Source organism: Rhinoderma darwinii, chromosome 7 (genome assembly GCF_050947455.1).
Source record: "Rhinoderma darwinii isolate aRhiDar2 chromosome 7, aRhiDar2.hap1, whole genome shotgun sequence".
Classification (NCBI taxonomy): domain Eukaryota; kingdom Metazoa; phylum Chordata; class Amphibia; order Anura; family Rhinodermatidae; genus Rhinoderma; species Rhinoderma darwinii.
Genome location: NC_134693.1, coordinates 6,745,191 through 6,764,753, shown reverse-complemented (window position 1 = coordinate 6,764,753; position 19,563 = coordinate 6,745,191). Strand labels below are relative to the sequence as shown.

The 19,563-nt window shown below is 46.2% G+C and overlaps 2 protein-coding genes across 2 annotated transcripts; both read left to right on the top strand.

Annotated features, from left to right (window-relative positions):
• The first annotated feature begins 2,997 nt into the window (after positions 1-2,997).
• Positions 2,998-6,741, top strand: LOC142656997 (uncharacterized). Its single transcript, XM_075832048.1, has one exon. It carries the CDS (start codon positions 2,998-3,000, stop codon positions 6,739-6,741), a length of 3,744 nt encoding a protein of 1,247 aa, XP_075688163.1.
• Positions 6,742-6,937: 196 nt separating this feature from the next.
• Positions 6,938-19,391, top strand: LOC142656996 (uncharacterized). The gene is made up of 9 exons (XM_075832047.1): positions 6,938-7,027; positions 7,514-7,572; positions 7,782-7,936; positions 8,763-9,221; positions 10,212-10,408; positions 10,493-10,574; positions 15,429-18,748; positions 19,093-19,151; positions 19,268-19,391. The coding sequence occupies exons 1-9, from the start codon at positions 6,938-6,940 to the stop codon at positions 19,389-19,391; spliced, it is 4,545 nt and encodes a 1,514-aa protein (XP_075688162.1).
• Positions 19,392-19,563: the final 172 nt, after the last annotated feature.

The window sequence follows — 19,563 nt, the reverse complement described above, 5'->3', positions numbered from 1 at the left end:
CAACCACAGAGCATCCAAACACCACAAAACCTACAACTACAGAGATAATAAAAACAGAGCCTCTAGCAACTACAGAGACAACACTAACTACAAAAACAACAACCACAGCATCAATAACAACTACAGTGCCAATAACAACCACAGAGCCTCCAACCACCACAAAATATACAACTACAGAGATAATAACGCCAGAGCCTCTAGCAACTACAGAGACACCACTAACTACAAAAACAACCACTGAGTCAACAACAACCACAAAACCTACAACTACAGACATAATAATGCCAGAGCCTCTAGCAACTATAGAGACACTATTAACTACAAAAACAACAACTACAGGGCCTCCAACCACCACAAAACCTACAACTACAGAGCTAACAGCAGAGCCTTTAACAACCATAGAGCCACCAATGGCTACAAATACAATAACCACAGAGCCACCAAGAACTACAGTGCCAACAACAACGACAGAGCTCCCAACAACTTCAGAGCTAACAACAAAAACAACAGTGACTCTAACAACCACAGAACCTATAACTACAAAGCTGACAACAACAGAAACTCCTCCTGCCACAGAGCCATCAACTACTACAGAAACAACAACAACAACAACAACAACAACAACAACAATCACAGAGCCACCTAAAACAAACCCAAAGCCTCTAACCACCGAAGTACCTACAACAACTACAGAGCTAACAAAAGCAACAACAACAGAACCTCCAATAACCACAAAACCTGAAACCACCACAAAACCTACAACAACTGCAGAGTTAAAAACAAAATCTCCAAATAACACAGAGCCATCAACAATGACAATGCTTTCAACCGCTACAAAACCTACAACAGTCACAGAGCTATCAACAACTACAAAAACAACAACGACAACAATAACAACAACCACAGAGCCACCAATAACAAAAGAGCCAACAACAAAGCCACCAACAACCACAAAACCAACAAACACAGAGCTATCAACAACAACAGAAACAACAACGACCACAAATCCAACAACAACCAAAGAACCAACAACAACAACAAAACCAACCACCACAGAGCTAACAACAACAACAACAACCAGAGATAATCTTACTACTACAAAGTCACCAACAACCACAACGGCTAAATTCACAGCACACTCAGAACTAAACATGTTGCCACTGAGCATAAGAATTCTAAACGTAAATTATACTGAAAGTCTCAAAAACAAGGATTCTGATCATTATAAGAATTTGTCTTCTAAACTGGAAAATAATGTGAGTAACAAATTTCATCTCATATTTATTATTTTCATTTCATTTTACAATTCAAAGTCTCACGCTGTCTGTTTTATTTGTTATAGTTTTTCCAAGTCCTGAATAAAATCTTCCGAGACCTAGAAAAAATCCAAAATATTACATTTAAGTAAGTATATGGTTTCTGTATCAAGAACATGAAAAAGTAAAGGTAGCCAGTAATATGCGCAAGTCCATCATCTGAAGCCACATGCCCACAAATATTGTATCTGTACCCACAGACCTTGTATACCGCAGGTACAGTATGTTGTTCTACATGTTTTCACATACAGGTAAATACACTCCCATCACCTATACAGAGGTAACGTGAATCTCTCCAGCCTCGATGTAAAATCTTTAATAGGGGTTTCCCAACTACCACATGCCATTTATAATACTGCTGCCATTTTATGTTGCAGTGGAACCATTGGGCACCATCAAATACAAGGACTCAGAGTCGAATAGCAGAGAAGAATTTGTAATTTAACTGGTTAAGATAATGCAGTGCGTTTAGCCCTATGGCAAACCACAGATAGCACGTAGAGATGCCACAATGAGTTGTACCAAGCTACATACCCAGCTCTGCTACATTGATCAGAACAGCACTGCTTTTTGCTTATATGTGACATTGTATTATTTTTTTCGTTTAGGAATGGATCAGTGATCGCAGAAATGTTGCTGGTGTTTAAGAATGGAACACAAGTTCCTCTACCTGAAGAACTAATTCAAATAATATATGAAGAGTTAAAAAAAATGAATTCTTCTGTAGCTGACTTTCTTTTGGATGCTCTTAGTGTTGAATCTTCAGGTAAATAATTTCTGCTTCTTGCTACTTATGTAGGTTTCTATTTATATAGAAAATGTAACACTTTAATTTAAGAATTGCCATCCAATGGCCGTGTTACATTTTACATATAAATAGACTTTTCCCAGGAAATCCAACCAGAGGCATAGCTTGGGTGGAGGATGAGGGTATGCCACAGGTTGCCATTTGGAAGTGTGCCAATTAGCCACATTGTCCACCTCAAAAACACTGCCACCTTGTTCCATTAAACTCTGTGATTTTAGAGTATAAGAGTAGTATTTTGGGTCAAACTACAAACATTTGTTTCCTCAACATTACAGTAAATATCTTCTGGTTCCACTAATTTTATAAATAGGGGAAAATATGTTTTAGGTGGATCTGCAACCATCTGATGACTGTGTGTTTTTTTTTTATACATTATTAGATTATAACATTGAGTTTTACTTTCATTCTGCAGGTGAAAAAATAAACCCAAATACAACCACTGCTGTTCCTATAACGAGTACTATGCCAACAACACGTTTTTTAACAACTACTGAGGCACACACAACTACAGAACCTACAATAACCACCACACTGCCTCCAACCACCGAAGAACTAACAACAACAGAGCCAACAACTACGGAAACCATAACTACAGAGACAACAACAACTACAAAACTAACAACTACAGGGCAAGTTACAACTACAACTACAGAGCCAACTACAACCACAGATCTGACAACAACAGAACCACGAATAAGTACAGAGTCTCAAACTACGCAGCCAACAATGACAACAGAGTCAACAACAACTACGAAGACCACAACTACAGAGCCAACAAGAACCACGGAGCCATCAACAACCACAGAGCCTCCAACCACAATAGAACCATCAACAACTACAGAGCCAGAAATCACAACTAAGGCACCAACAACAATGAAACTAACAACAACAGAGCAACCAACAACCACAGAGAAATCAACAATTAAAGAGTCAACAACTATAGAGCCAACTATCACAACCACAGAGCCACCAAAAACTACAACGACAGAGCAATCGACAGAGCCAACCACAAACCCTATAACATTGACAGAACAAAAAGCCACTGAGCCACCAACCAGTATAGAGACAACAACTATAGAGCCAACAACTACCACAGAGTCATTAACAACAACAACAAAGCCAACAACAACAACAACAACAACAACAACCATAGAGCCAACAACAACCACAGAAGTACCAACGACTACTCAGCCAACAGCCACAAAGCCACAAACAATAACAACAGATCAACCAACAACCACAGAGATATCAACAACTAAAGAGTCAACAACTATAAAGCCAACTACCACAATCACAGAGCCACAAACAACTACCAAACCTACAACAAAGAGAGAGCAATCAACCACAGAGCCAAACACAAACACTATAACATTAACAGAACAAACAGCCACTGAGCCACCAACCAGTATAGAGACAACAACTACAGAGCCAACAACAACCACCACAGAGCCATTAACAAAAACAACAACCATAGAGCCAACAACAACCCCAGAAGTACTAACGACTACACAGCCAGCAGCCACAAAGCCACAAACAATAACAACAGAGCAACCAGCAACCACAAAGCCTGGAACAATTACACAACCCCCAACAACAGAGCCATCAACAACTACAGAACCTCCAACAACCACAGAGCCAATGACCATCACAGAGCCTTCAACAAATACAGAACCTGCAACAACCACAGAACCAACAACAACAACTACAAAACCCACAACAACCACAGAATCTACAACAACTCCAGAATCTAAAACAACCACAGAACCTGCAACAACCACAGAGGTTCCAACAACTACAGAACCTCCATCAACCTCACAGCCACTAACCACCACAAAGCCTATAACAATTAAAGAACCTCGAACAGAGGCTCTGTCTATAGAACCTTCAACAACCACATATCCAGAAACAACCACAGAACCTCAGACTATAGAACCTACAACAATCACAGAACCTGCAACAACCACCGATTCTCTAACAACCACGGAACAAACAGCCACTGAGCCAGCAACCACCACAGAGCCTCCCAAAACTACAGAGCCAACAACTACAACAGAGCAACCAACAAGCACAAAGCCTACAACAATTACAGAACCTCCAACAACAACAAAGCCTCTGACAACTATAGAACCTCCAACAACCACCTATCCAGAAATAACCACGGTGCCTCCAACTATAGAACCTACAACAATCACAGAACCTGCAACAACCACAGAATCTATAACAACCACAGAACCTCCAACAACCACAGAGCCAGCATCCACCACAGATCCTCCAATAACTACAAAACCTCCAACAACCACAGAGCCAATGACCATCACAGAACCTTCTACAACTACAGAACCTACAACAACCACAAAACCCACAACAACCACAGAACCAACAACAACTCCAGAACCTACAACAACCACAGAACCAACAACAACAAGAAAGCCATCAACAACCACAGAACCTACAACTACAGAACCTCCAACAACCATAGAGACACTAACTACCACAAAGCCTACAACAATGACAGTACAAACAACAGCCATTGAGACAGCAACTGCAGAGCTAACAACTACCACAGAGCCATTAACAATAACAAATCCAACAACAACAACAACAACAACCATAGAGCCAACAACAACAACAGCATCTACAGAAGTACCAACGACCACAGAGCCAACAACCACAAAGCCACTGACAACTACAACACAGCAACAAACAACCACAAAGCCTTCAACTATAGAACCTACAACAATCACAGAACCTGCAACCACCACAGAGCCTTCAGCAACTACTGAACCTACAACAACCACAGAACCATCAACAACCACAAAGCCCTCAACAACCACACAACTTACAACAGCTCCAGAATCTAGAACAACCACAATACCTGCAACAACCACAGAGGGTCCAACAACTACAGAACCTCCAACAACCACGGAGCCACCAACAACCACAAAGCCGTTAACAATGACAGTACAAATAACAGCCACTGAGACACCAACCACTATAGAAACAACAACTACCAACCAAACAACAACCACAGTGCCATTAGCAACAACAAATCCAACAACAACAACCATAGAGCCAACAACAACATCAGCAACTAAAGAAGCACCAGCGACTACACAGTCAACAAGCACAAAGCCACCACTAACAACTACAACAGAGCAACAAACAACCCGAAAGCCTACAACAATTATAGAACACCCAACAACAATAGAGCCTCTGACAACTACAGAACCTCCAACATCCACATATCTAGAAACAACCACAGAGCCTCCAACTATAGAACCTACAACAATCACAGAACCTGCAACATCCATAGAGCCAGCAACCAGCATAGAGCCTCCAACTACAGAACCTACAACAAACACAGAGCCAATGATCACCACAGAGCCTTCAACAACCCCAGAACCTACAACAACCACAGAACCAACAAATACAAAACTTACAACAACCACAGAAGCTACAACAACTCCAGAATCTACAACAACCACAGAGGCTCCAACAACTACAGAACCTAAAACAACCTCAGAGGCAACAACCACCACAGAGCCTTCAACAACTCCAGAACCTACAACAACCATAGAGCCAATGACCACCACAGAGCCTTCAACAACTCCAGAACCTACAACAACCACAGAACCAACAACGACAAAACTTACAACAACCACAGAAGCTACAACAACTCCAGAATCTACAACAACCATGGAGGCTCCAACAACTACAGCACCTAAAACAACCTCAGAGGCAACGACCACCACAGAGCCTTCAACAACTACAGAACCTACAACAACAGCAGAACCAACAATGACAAAACCCTCAACAACCACAGAACCTACAACAACTCCAGAACCTACAACAACCACAGAGCCAATTCAAACCACAAAACTTACAACCACAGAGCCTTCAAAAACGACAGAACCTACAACAACACCAGCAGAACCAATTCAAAGCATAAAACTTACAACAAACACAGAACCTACAACTAGAGAACGTACAACAACCACTGAGGCTTCAACAACAACAGAACCTACTACAACCACACAGCCTCCAAAAACCACAGAACCAATTACCACCACAGAACCTACAACAACAAGAGAACCTACAATAACCACAAAACCTGCAACAACCACAAAGACTCCAACAACCCCAGAACCTACAACAGCCACAAAACCAGCAACAACCACAGAACCTACAACAACCACAAAACCTGCAACAACCACGAAACCTGCAACAACCACAGAGGCTCTAACAGCAAGAGAACTTACAGCAACCACAGAGGCTCTAACAACAACAACAACAACAACAACAACAACCACAGAACCTACAACAATGACACAACCTACTATAACCATACAGCCTCCAACGACAACAACAGAGCCACCAACAACTACATTGAATATAATCAGCACTGTTAAATCTGAAAAATTAACTGAAAGTCCTCCAAATAGTAATGAGATGGGTAATATAACAGCAAATATGACTATTAAATTAACTGAGGAAGTATTTGAAAATGATCTTACTAATCGCAGCTCTGAGAGATACCAGCAGCTACAGAGATACATAGGGCAAGATGTGAGTACCACTATTATATCTCTAGATATACCTGATGAGGTAGAAGGTTAATGAAGTGTGAATACAATTATTTTATTTCTATTCATTTTTATATTATTATTATTTTTAAAAGGGGCAGCCTGTCAGGACCACCTCTTCTCAGACTTAAGTCATCCAGGCAATCCGCTGTTATTACCAGGGGGTGCTCCTTTTTTTCACCTGCAGTGGTTGGAGTGGGAAAATGTAGTATAACACGCTGTCCATTCAAATGAGTCCGCTGGAGTGGGAGCCGCTCTTTGCAGTTACTTTCCACTCTGTGTCCTGGGGGTTCCTTAATGGTAAAAAAACATTCTATAAGGTACATCTGTCCTGATATATATACAGATGTGTCCACCCTTTACCTTTGCTTGCATTTGGTTAAGGACTCTAATTTTCTCATTAAACAAATTCAATACGTTATCGTGACATGCTAGCAAAACCATTGACAGGCTGTAATTCACATCACAACCACTCGGTGGCCACACATAGACATCAATATCATAGATATCTCGTGTTAGAATATCGCAAAATCATGATTTTTTTCAAAGCTGGTCGTCTTACGCCACGGATATGTTGAGATATGAGGAAAGGTAAGGAAGGACACATCTGTATAGACAGGGCTGTACGGATGGAACAACCCCTAGAAGTATATTAACCTAATACTGCCATGGAAAGGCTAAAGTAGAGACATTTTTGGACCCATTGTAACTAATCTGTGTGTTAATACATTCTCACTGTAGTGGTAGATACCAGGTTCCACATGTTGTACATTTGTTTTATTTCTTATTATTTTGTGCCCCAATAGATAAAGGACATACTAAGGAAAAGATTTGGAAATGTGAAAGTATCTATAATCTCATTCGGGTGAGTAAAAACAGTGACATGTGTGACATACAGCGTTATAGTATGAGGGAAAACCCAGACATTGTCATGCGGCTGCCCCTGAAATAGGACATTGACAATAACAATATTATATGATGTATTTTGCAGAGGAAATCAAACGTATCTAATAAAATCACTAATAATGAGTCTCTGATTTTCCTATAATCTAAACCTTATCTTGTTTCTAACAGACCTGGATCAGTGATCACCGACTTACAAATCCTTTTTTCCAATGGCACTGCGGTCCCTCTGAATATAACAGAAATCCAACAGCTGTTTGAGGAAGTGAGGAGGACGGGCATGCTTGGAAATCTTACAGTAGATCCTTTCAGCATCATATTTAATGGTAAAGGATTCTAAATCTTATACGCTGACTGTATCATATATATGCTGTCTCTATAATACTAAAACAATCAGGTTCTGTTTTATATATTTATTCCATTGATCATAACAAGTATAGGCACCAAGTCCTCTGACTTCTGGTAACCATGTTATTTTTAGGTCAAAATTTCTGTGCTGATTAATTTCATAATTTATCTTTATAGCGGTAGGAGCTCAAATTTCCTGATACAGAGCTCCAAATCTCATGCATAGACATATATAAAATGATAAAAGGATTTCTCCCTGCTGCCACCACTAGAGGGAGCTCAGGAGCATTCCGCATACTGTGTTATTATAGCGTTCAGTGTATAACAGTCTGCAGTATGCTCCTGAGCTCCCCCTAGTGGGGGCTGCAGAGAGACGGAACGTCATCATTTCACACTATGGCTATGTAGAGGATTTGGAGCTTTCAAATAAATGAGTCTCTGCCCCTATAAAGATATATCAACTAATTAATCAGCGCATAATTTTAGTCAGTGCTATGGTTATAGACACCCTGTAATCTTAGGCTGACTTTACACACACTGAAAATCTGTGACAATTACAGTACAATGCGGATAAGGTTTTTTAACTCCATTCGCACGAATCGGAAATCAGGCAATGCTACAGATTTTCAAATCCGCAGCTTGTCAACTCTGTTGCAGATTTTCACTTTCTGATTTCACCCTTTGCAATGCATAGATATGTAACACTTGCACAATTTGCCATATCTAAGCTCAGCGATAAGACAACTGTTTACTCTACGGTCCTTTAGGACAAAAATATTTAAATGTATGTTTTATATTTTATAGGTACAACACTATTTGTACCAACAAATACTCAGTCAATGACAACTTCCAGCACATCTGAACCTACCACCAATTCAATAGCCAGCACAGCTCCTGAACTCACCACCACTCCAGGCATCACAACTCCTGAAGTAACCACTACACCAGACACCTCAACTCCTGAAGGCACCCCTACACCAGACACCGCAACTCCTGAAGTAACCACTACACCAGGCATCACAACTCCTGAAGGCATCACTACACCAGACACCTCAACTCCTGAAGGCACCCCTACACCAGACACCACAACTCCTGAAATAACCACTACACCAGGCACCACAACTCCTGAAGGCACCACTACACCAGACACCACAACTCCTGAAGGCACCACTACACCAGGCACCACAACTCCTGAAGGCACCCCTACACCAGACACCACAACTCCTGAAATAACCACTACACCAGGCACCACAACTCCTGAAGGCACCACTACACCAGACACCACAACTCCTGAAGGCACCACTACACCAGGCACCACAACTCCTGAAGACACCACTACACCAGACACCACAACTCCTGAAGGCACCACTACACCAGACACCTCAACTCCTGAAGGCACCACTACACCAGACACCGCAACTCCTGAAGTAACCACTACACCAGGCATCACAACTCCTGAAGGCACCACTACACCAGACACCACAACTCCTGAAGGCACCACTACATCAGACACTTCAACTCCTGAAGGCACCACTACACCAGACACCACAACTCCTGAAGTCACCACTACACCAGACACCTCAACTCCTGAAGTAACCACTACACCAGGCATCACAACTCCTAAAGGCACCACTACACCAGACACCTCAACTCCTGAAGGCACCACTACACCAGACACCTCAACTCCTGAAGGCACCCCTACACCAGACACCACAACTCCTGAAATAACCACTACACCAGGCACCACAATTCCTGAAGGCACCACTACACCAGACACCACAACTCCTGAAGGCACTACTACACCAGACACCACAACTCCTGAAGGCACCACTACACCAGACACCACAACTCCTGAAGGCACCACTACACCAGACACCTCAACTCCTGAAGGCACCCCTACACCAGACACCACAACTCCTGAAATAACCACTACACCAGGCACCACAACTCCTGAAGGCACCACTACACCAGACACCACAACTCCTGAAGGCACCACTACACCAGGCACCACAACTCCTGAAGGCACCACTACACCAGACACCACAACTCCTGAAGGCACCACTACACCAGACACCTCAACTCCTGAAGGCACCACTACACCAGACACCGCAACTCCTGAAGTAACCACTACACCAGACACCACAACTCCTGAAGGCACCACTACACCAGGCACCACAACTCCTGAAGGCACCACTACACCAGACACCACAACTCCTGAAGGCACCACTACACCAGACACCTCAACTCCTGAAGGCACCACTACACCAGACACCGCAACTCCTGAAGTAACCACTACACCAGGCATCACAACTCCTGAAGGCACCACTACACCAGACACCACAACTCCTGAAGGCACCACTACATCAGACACTTCAACTCCTGAAGGCACCACTACACCAGACATCACAACTCCTGAAGTCACCACTACACCAGACACCTCAACTCCTGAAGTAACCACTACACCAGGCATCACAACTCCTAAAGGCACCACTACACCAGACACCTCAACTCCTGAAGGCACCACTACACCAGACACCTCAACTCCTGAAGGCACCCCTACACCAGACACCACAACTCCTGAAATAACCACTACACCAGGCACCACAATTCCTGAAGGCACCACTACACCAGACACCACAACTCCTGAAGGCACTACTACACCAGACACCACAACTCCTGAAGGCACCACTACACCAGACACCACAACTCCTGAAGGCACCACTACACCAGACACCTCAACTCCTGAAGGCACCCCTACACCAGACACCACAACTCCTGAAATAACCACTACACCAGGCACCACAACTCCTGAAGGCACCACTACACCAGACACCACAACTCCTGAAGGCACCACTACACCAGGCACCACAACTCCTGAAGGCACCACTACACCAGACACCACAACTCCTGAAGGCACCACTACACCAGACACCTCAACTCCTGAAGGCACCACTACACCAGACACCGCAACTCCTGAAGTAACCACTACACCAGACACCACAACTCCTGAAGGCACCACTACATCAGACACCTCAACTCCTGAAGGCACCACTACACCAGACACCACAACTCCTGAAGTCACCACTACACCAGACACCTCAACTCCTGAAGTAACCACTACACCAGGCATCACAACTCCTAAAGGCACCACTACACCAGACACCTCAACTCCTGAAGGCACCACTACACCAGACACCTCAACTCCTGAAGGCACCCCTACACCAGACACCACAACTCCTGAAATAACCACTACACCAGGCACCACAACTCCTGAAGGCATCACTACACCAGACACCACAACTCCTGAAGGCACTACTACACCAGACACCACAACTCCTGAAGGCACCACTACACCAGGCACCACAACTCCTGAAGGCACCACTACACCAGACACCTCAACTCCTGAAGGCACCCCTACACCAGACACCACAACTCCTGAAATAACCACTACACCAGGCACCACAACTCCTGAAGGCACCACTACACCAGACACCACAACTCCTGAAGGCACCACTACACCAGGCACCACAACTCCTGAAGGCACCACAACTCCTGAAGGCACCACTACACCAGACACCACAACTCCTGAAGGCACCACTACACCAGACACCACAACTCCTGAAGGCACCACTACACCAGACACCTCAACTCCTGAAGGCACCACTACACCAGACACCGCAACTCCTGAAGGCACCACTACACCAGGCATCACAACTCCTGAAGGCACCACTACACCAGACACCACAACTCCTGAAGGCACCACTACATCAGACACCACAACTCCTGAAGTCACCACTACACCAGACACCTCAACTCCTGAAGTAACCACTACACCAGGCACCACAACTCCTGAAGGCACCACTACACCAGGCATCACAACTCCTGAAGGCCCTACTACACCAGACACCACAACTCCTGAAGGCACTACTACACCAGGCGCCACAACTCCTGAAGTAACCACTACACCAGGCACCACAACTCCTGAAGGCACCACTACACCAGGCATCACAACTCCTGAAGGCCCTACTACACCAGACACCACAACTCCTGAAGGCACTACTACACCAGGCGCCACAACTCCTGAAGTAACCACTACACCAGGCATCACAACTCCTGAAGGCCCCACTACACCAGACACCTCAACTCCTGAAGGCACCACTACACCAGACACCTCAACTCCTGAAGGCACTACTACACCAGACACCACAACTCCTGAAGGCACCACTACACCAGACACCACAACTCCTGAAGGCACCACTACACCAGACACCGCAACTCCTGAAGTAACCACTACACCAGGCATCACAACTCCTGAAGGCACCACTACACCAGACACCACAACTCCTGAAGGCACCACTACATCAGACACTTCAACTCCTGAAGGCACCACTACACCAGACACCACAACTCCTGAAGTCACCACTACACCAGACACCTCAACTCCTGAAGTAACCACTACACCAGGCATCACAACTCCTAAAGGCACCACTACACCAGACACCTCAACTCCTGAAGGCACCACTACACCAGACACCTCAACTCCTGAAGGCACCCCTACACCAGACACCACAACTCCTGAAATAACCACTACACCAGGCACCACAATTCCTGAAGGCACCACTACACCAGACACCACAACTCCTGAAGGCACTACTACACCAGACACCACAACTCCTGAAGGCACCACTACACCAGACACCACAACTCCTGAAGGCACCACTACACCAGACACCTCAACTCCTGAAGGCACCCCTACACCAGACACCACAACTCCTGAAATAACCACTACACCAGGCACCACAACTCCTGAAGGCACCACTACACCAGACACCACAACTCCTGAAGGCACCACTACACCAGGCACCACAACTCCTGAAGGCACCACTACACCAGACACCACAACTCCTGAAGGCACCACTACACCAGACACCTCAACTCCTGAAGGCACCACTACACCAGACACCGCAACTCCTGAAGTAACCACTACACCAGACACCACAACTCCTGAAGGCACCACTACACCAGGCACCACAACTCCTGAAGGCACCACTACACCAGACACCACAACTCCTGAAGGCACCACTACACCAGACACCTCAACTCCTGAAGGCACCACTACACCAGACACCGCAACTCCTGAAGTAACCACTACACCAGGCATCACAACTCCTGAAGGCACCACTACACCAGACACCACAACTCCTGAAGGCACCACTACATCAGACACTTCAACTCCTGAAGGCACCACTACACCAGACATCACAACTCCTGAAGTCACCACTACACCAGACACCTCAACTCCTGAAGTAACCACTACACCAGGCATCACAACTCCTAAAGGCACCACTACACCAGACACCTCAACTCCTGAAGGCACCACTACACCAGACACCTCAACTCCTGAAGGCACCCCTACACCAGACACCACAACTCCTGAAATAACCACTACACCAGGCACCACAATTCCTGAAGGCACCACTACACCAGACACCACAACTCCTGAAGGCACTACTACACCAGACACCACAACTCCTGAAGGCACCACTACACCAGACACCACAACTCCTGAAGGCACCACTACACCAGACACCTCAACTCCTGAAGGCACCCCTACACCAGACACCACAACTCCTGAAATAACCACTACACCAGGCACCACAACTCCTGAAGGCACCACTACACCAGACACCACAACTCCTGAAGGCACCACTACACCAGGCACCACAACTCCTGAAGGCACCACTACACCAGACACCACAACTCCTGAAGGCACCACTACACCAGACACCTCAACTCCTGAAGGCACCACTACACCAGACACCGCAACTCCTGAAGTAACCACTACACCAGACACCACAACTCCTGAAGGCACCACTACATCAGACACCTCAACTCCTGAAGGCACCACTACACCAGACACCACAACTCCTGAAGTCACCACTACACCAGACACCTCAACTCCTGAAGTAACCACTACACCAGGCATCACAACTCCTAAAGGCACCACTACACCAGACACCTCAACTCCTGAAGGCACCACTACACCAGACACCTCAACTCCTGAAGGCACCCCTACACCAGACACCACAACTCCTGAAATAACCACTACACCAGGCACCACAACTCCTGAAGGCATCACTACACCAGACACCACAACTCCTGAAGGCACTACTACACCAGACACCACAACTCCTGAAGGCACCACTACACCAGGCACCACAACTCCTGAAGGCACCACTACACCAGACACCTCAACTCCTGAAGGCACCCCTACACCAGACACCACAACTCCTGAAATAACCACTACACCAGGCACCACAACTCCTGAAGGCACCACTACACCAGACACCACAACTCCTGAAGGCACCACTACACCAGGCACCACAACTCCTGAAGGCACCACAACTCCTGAAGGCACCACTACACCAGACACCACAACTCCTGAAGGCACCACTACACCAGACACCACAACTCCTGAAGGCACCACTACACCAGACACCTCAACTCCTGAAGGCACCACTACACCAGACACCGCAACTCCTGAAGGCACCACTACACCAGGCATCACAACTCCTGAAGGCACCACTACACCAGACACCACAACTCCTGAAGGCACCACTACATCAGACACCACAACTCCTGAAGTCACCACTACACCAGACACCTCAACTCCTGAAGTAACCACTACACCAGGCACCACAACTCCTGAAGGCACCACTACACCAGGCATCACAACTCCTGAAGGCCCTACTACACCAGACACCACAACTCCTGAAGGCACTACTACACCAGGCGCCACAACTCCTGAAGTAACCACTACACCAGGCACCACAACTCCTGAAGGCACCACTACACCAGGCATCACAACTCCTGAAGGCCCTACTACACCAGACACCACAACTCCTGAAGGCACTACTACACCAGGCGCCACAACTCCTGAAGTAACCACTACACCAGGCATCACAACTCCTGAAGGCCCCACTACACCAGACACCTCAACTCCTGAAGGCACCACTACACCAGACACCTCAACTCCTGAAGGCACTACTACACCAGACACCACAACTCCTGAAGGCACCACTACACCAGACACCACAACTCCTGAAGGCACCACTACACCAGACACCTCAACTCCTGAAGGCACCCCTACACCAGACACCACAACTCCTGAAATAACCACTACACCAGGCACCACAACTCCTGAAGGCACCACTACACCAGACACCACAACTCCTGAAGGCACCACTACACCGGGCACCACAACTCCTGAAGGCACCACTACACCAGACACCACAACTACTGAAGGCACCACTACACCAGACACCTCAACTCCTGAAGGCACCACTACACCAGACACCGCAACTCCTGAAGTAACCACTACACCAGGCATCACAACTCCTGAAGGCACCACTACACCAGACACCACAACTCCTGAAGGCACCACTACATCAGACACCTCAACTCCTGAAGGCACCACTACACCAGACACCGCAACTCCTGAAGTAACCACTACACCAGGTACCACAACTCCTGAAGGCACCACTACACCAGGCACCTCAACTCCTGAAGGCACCAGTACACCAGACACCTCAACTCCTGAAGGCACCACTACACCAGACACCACAACTCCTGGAATAACCCCTACACCAGACACCACAACTCCTGAAGTCACCACTACACCAGGCACCACAACTCCTGAAGTCACCACTACACAAGGCACCACAATTTCTGAATTCACCACTACATCAGGCACCACAACTCCTGAGGTCACCACTACACCAGGCACCACAACTTCTGAAGTCACCACTACACCAGGCACCACAACTCCCCAAGTAACCACTACACCAGGCACCACAACTTCTAAAGTAACCACTACACCAGAATCCACAACTCCTGAAGTCACCACTGCACAAGGCACCACAATTTCTGAATTCACCACTACACCAGGCACCACAGCTCCTGAGGTCACCACTACACCAGGCACCACAACTTCTGAAGTAACCACTACTCAAGGAACTACAACTCCTGAAGTCGCCACTACACTAGGAACCACAACTTCTCAAGTCCCCACTACACTAGGAACCACAAGTTCTGAAGTCACCACTACACCAGGCACCACAACTCCTGAAGTAACCACTACACAAGGAACTACAACTCCTGAAGTCCCCACTACACTAGGAACCACAACTCCTGAAGTAACCACTACACAAGGAACTACAACTCCTGAAGTCCCCACTACACTAGGAACCACAACTTCTCAAGTCCCCACTACAGTAGGAACCACAAGTTCTGAAGTCACCACTACACCAGGCACCACAACTCCTGAAGTAACCACTACACAAGGAACTACAACTCCTAAAGTCCCCACTACAATAGGAACCACAACTCCTGAAGTAACCACTACACAAGGAACCACAACTCCTGAAGTAACCACTACACCAGGCACCACAACTCCTGAAGGCACCACTACACCAGACACCACAACTCCTGAAGTCACCACTACACCAGGCACAATAACTCCTGCAGTAACCACTACACCAGACACCACAACTCCTGAAGTCACCACTACACCAGGCACCACAACTTCTGAAGTTACCACTACACCAGGCACCACAACTTCTGAAGTCACCACTACACCAGGCACCACAACTCCTGAAGTAACCACTACACCAGGCACCGCAACTCCTGAAGTCACTACTACACCAGACACCACAACTCCTGAAGTCACCACTACACAAGGCACCACAATTTCTGAATTCACCACTACACCAGGCACCACAGCTCCTGAGGTCACCACTACACCAGGCACCACAACTTCTGAAGTCACCACTACACCAGGCACCACAACTCCTGAAGTAACCACTACACAAGGAACTACAACTCCTGAAGTCACCACTACACAAGGAACTACAACTCCTGAAGTCCCCACTACACTAGGAACCACAACTCCTGAAGTAACCACTACACAAGGAACTACAACTCCTGAAGTCCCCACTACACTAGGAACCACAACTTCTCAAGTCACCACTACACCAGGCATCACAACTTCTGAAGTCACCACTACACCAGGTACCACAACTTCTGAAATAACCACTACACAAGGAACTACAACTCCTGAGGTCACCACTACACCAGGCACCACAAGTTCTGAAGTCACCACTACACCAGGCACCACAACTCCTGAAGTAACCACTACACAAGGAACTACAACTCCTGAAGTCCCCACTACACTAGGAACCACAACTCCTGAAGTCACCATTACACAAGGCACCAGAACTCCTGAAGAAACCACTACACCAGAAGTCACTACTACACCAGACACTACAACTCCTAAAGTCACCACTACACAAGGCAACACAACTCCTGAAGTCACCACTACACCAGGCACCACAACTCCTGAAGGCACCACTACACCAGACACCATAACTCCTGAAATAACCACTACCCAAGGCACCACAACTCCTAAAGTCACCACTACACCAGGCATCACAACTCCTGAAGTCACCACTACACCAGGCATCACAACTCCTGAAGTTACCACTACTCTAGGTACCACAACTCCTGAAGTTCCCACAATCCCAAGGGCGACCACAACACCAAAAGTCACTACTACAACACCTCAAGTCACCACCACACCAAGTTACACCACAACAACTGAAGTCACCACCACGCCAAGTGCCAGCACAACATCTGAAGTAACCACTACACCAGGCACCACAACTCGTGAAGTAACCACTACACCAGGCACAACCACAACTCCTGAAGTCTCCACCATGCCAGGGGCCACCACAATAACAGAAGTCACTCCTACAACATCTGAAGATACCACCACACCAAGTCCCATCACAACACCTGAAGTCACCACACCAAGTGCCACCACAACACCTGAAGTAACCACTACACCAGGCATGACTAGACCTCAATTAATCACTACACCAGGCACGACAACACCTGAAATAACCACTACACCAGGTACCACAACACCTGTAGTAACCACCACACCAAGTCCCACCACAACACTTGAAGTCACCACTACTCCAAGTGCCACCACAATAACTAAAGTCATCACAACACCAAGTTCTACCATATCTGAAGTAACCACAACACCAGGCACCACAACACCTGAAGTAACCAATACACAAGACACCACCACAACTCCTGAAGTCACCACCATACCAGTCACCACAACACCTAAAGTAACCCCTACACAAAGTGCAGCCACAATGCCAGAAGTCACTACTGCAACACCTCAAGTCAACATTACAACACCTCAAGTCACCACAACACCAAGTCCCACCAAAACTCCTGAAGTCACTACTAGAACACCTCAAGCCACTATACTAAGTGCCACAACAACACCTATAGTTGCCACCACAACACCTGAATTTACTACCACAACACCAAGTGCCACTACAATACCAGAAGCTTCTACTAAAACACCTGAAATCACTAATATAACAACCGAAGTCACCACTACGCCAAGTGTTACAACTGCTGAGACCATGACTGCACCAAGTGCCACCACAACACAACCTTTAAGAAGCACTGAGCCTGGAATTAGCACCGTTCCTACAACTAATTATGAGCCTTCAACCAACACCTTAATGACAATAGACACAATGACTACCACAACCTCTACAGTAAGGTCTGCACCAGTGATTACTGGGGGTCCTGGAAAACAGATCATAACGAATATGACTTTTTTACTACCCGAGGAAGTATTCACAGACGATTTATACGACAATCGCACAATGAGATATCAAACACTAAAAGCAGATATAGAGAATCAGGTAATCACTGGTAATGCAATCACATCTATACCATCCAATTGCTATGTATAGATTACTATATAAGTCTTTTTGACTGTGGATCAGCTGAAATCAGGTGGTGAACAAAATGCTATAGACTTTAGGGGTAAGTTAGACCAAAAGAGAAGGCTCCCTAATAATTCAGTAGGATATTGTAGATGTATTGACCACCCAGCCTCTGGTTTATGTCCAGCCCTGGATCAGATGGTTAATAAACATTTTTGGATGATGGTGACCAAAGGAACATTAGACGTTTCTGTTTATGTGTAAAGTCCACATACTGGATAGAAGAACTGCAACCGATCTCACATCTTTTCTCCACGCAGATAAATACAATCCTAGAAAGAAAGTTTGGAAAGACGGTGACAACTGTGGTCAGCTTTAGGTGAGTAGAACTATCTAAATAACAACATCTGAGTATGTTCAGCTAATAAAGAAGGGTCCCCGGCCTAGGACCCCCCTTTAAAAAACATTTTCTTTTATGTTGACTATGGCCCTTAGTCAAGAGGACTTGAGATATTCAGTGAAAGAAGTGGACACCCATGAAGGGCATAGCAATAGGGGTTGCAGTGGTCGCAGTCATACTATGGCCCTGGTGCTTGAGGGAGTCCAAATGTCCCTCTGACCCAAAAAATTAGTGGCAGTATCTACAGCTGGGGTGTGTGGTTTTATCTAGCTACAGGGGGTGTGGCACTATCTACAGGGGGGTGTGGCACTATCTACAGGGGATGTTGCACTATATACAGGGGGGTGTGGCACTATCTACAGGGAGTGTGACACTATATACAGGGGGGTTT

Bases quoted from the DNA above. Each gene is read 5' to 3' on its own strand.
- LOC142656997 (XM_075832048.1), top strand. From the start codon at position 2,998: ATGAAACTAACAACAACAGAGCAACCAACAACCACAGAGAAATCAACA.
- LOC142656996 (XM_075832047.1), top strand. From the start codon at position 6,938: ATGAGTCCGCTGGAGTGGGAGCCGCTCTTTGCAGTTACTTTCCACTCT. The intron at 10,409-10,492 runs GTAACCACTACA...ACTACACCAGAC, and splicing joins CAGACACCTCAACTCCTGAA to ACCTCAACTCCTGAAGGCAC. The intron at 10,575-15,428 runs GCACCACTACAC...CAACTCCTGAAG, and splicing joins AGGCACCACAATTCCTGAAG to GCACCACTACACCAGACACC.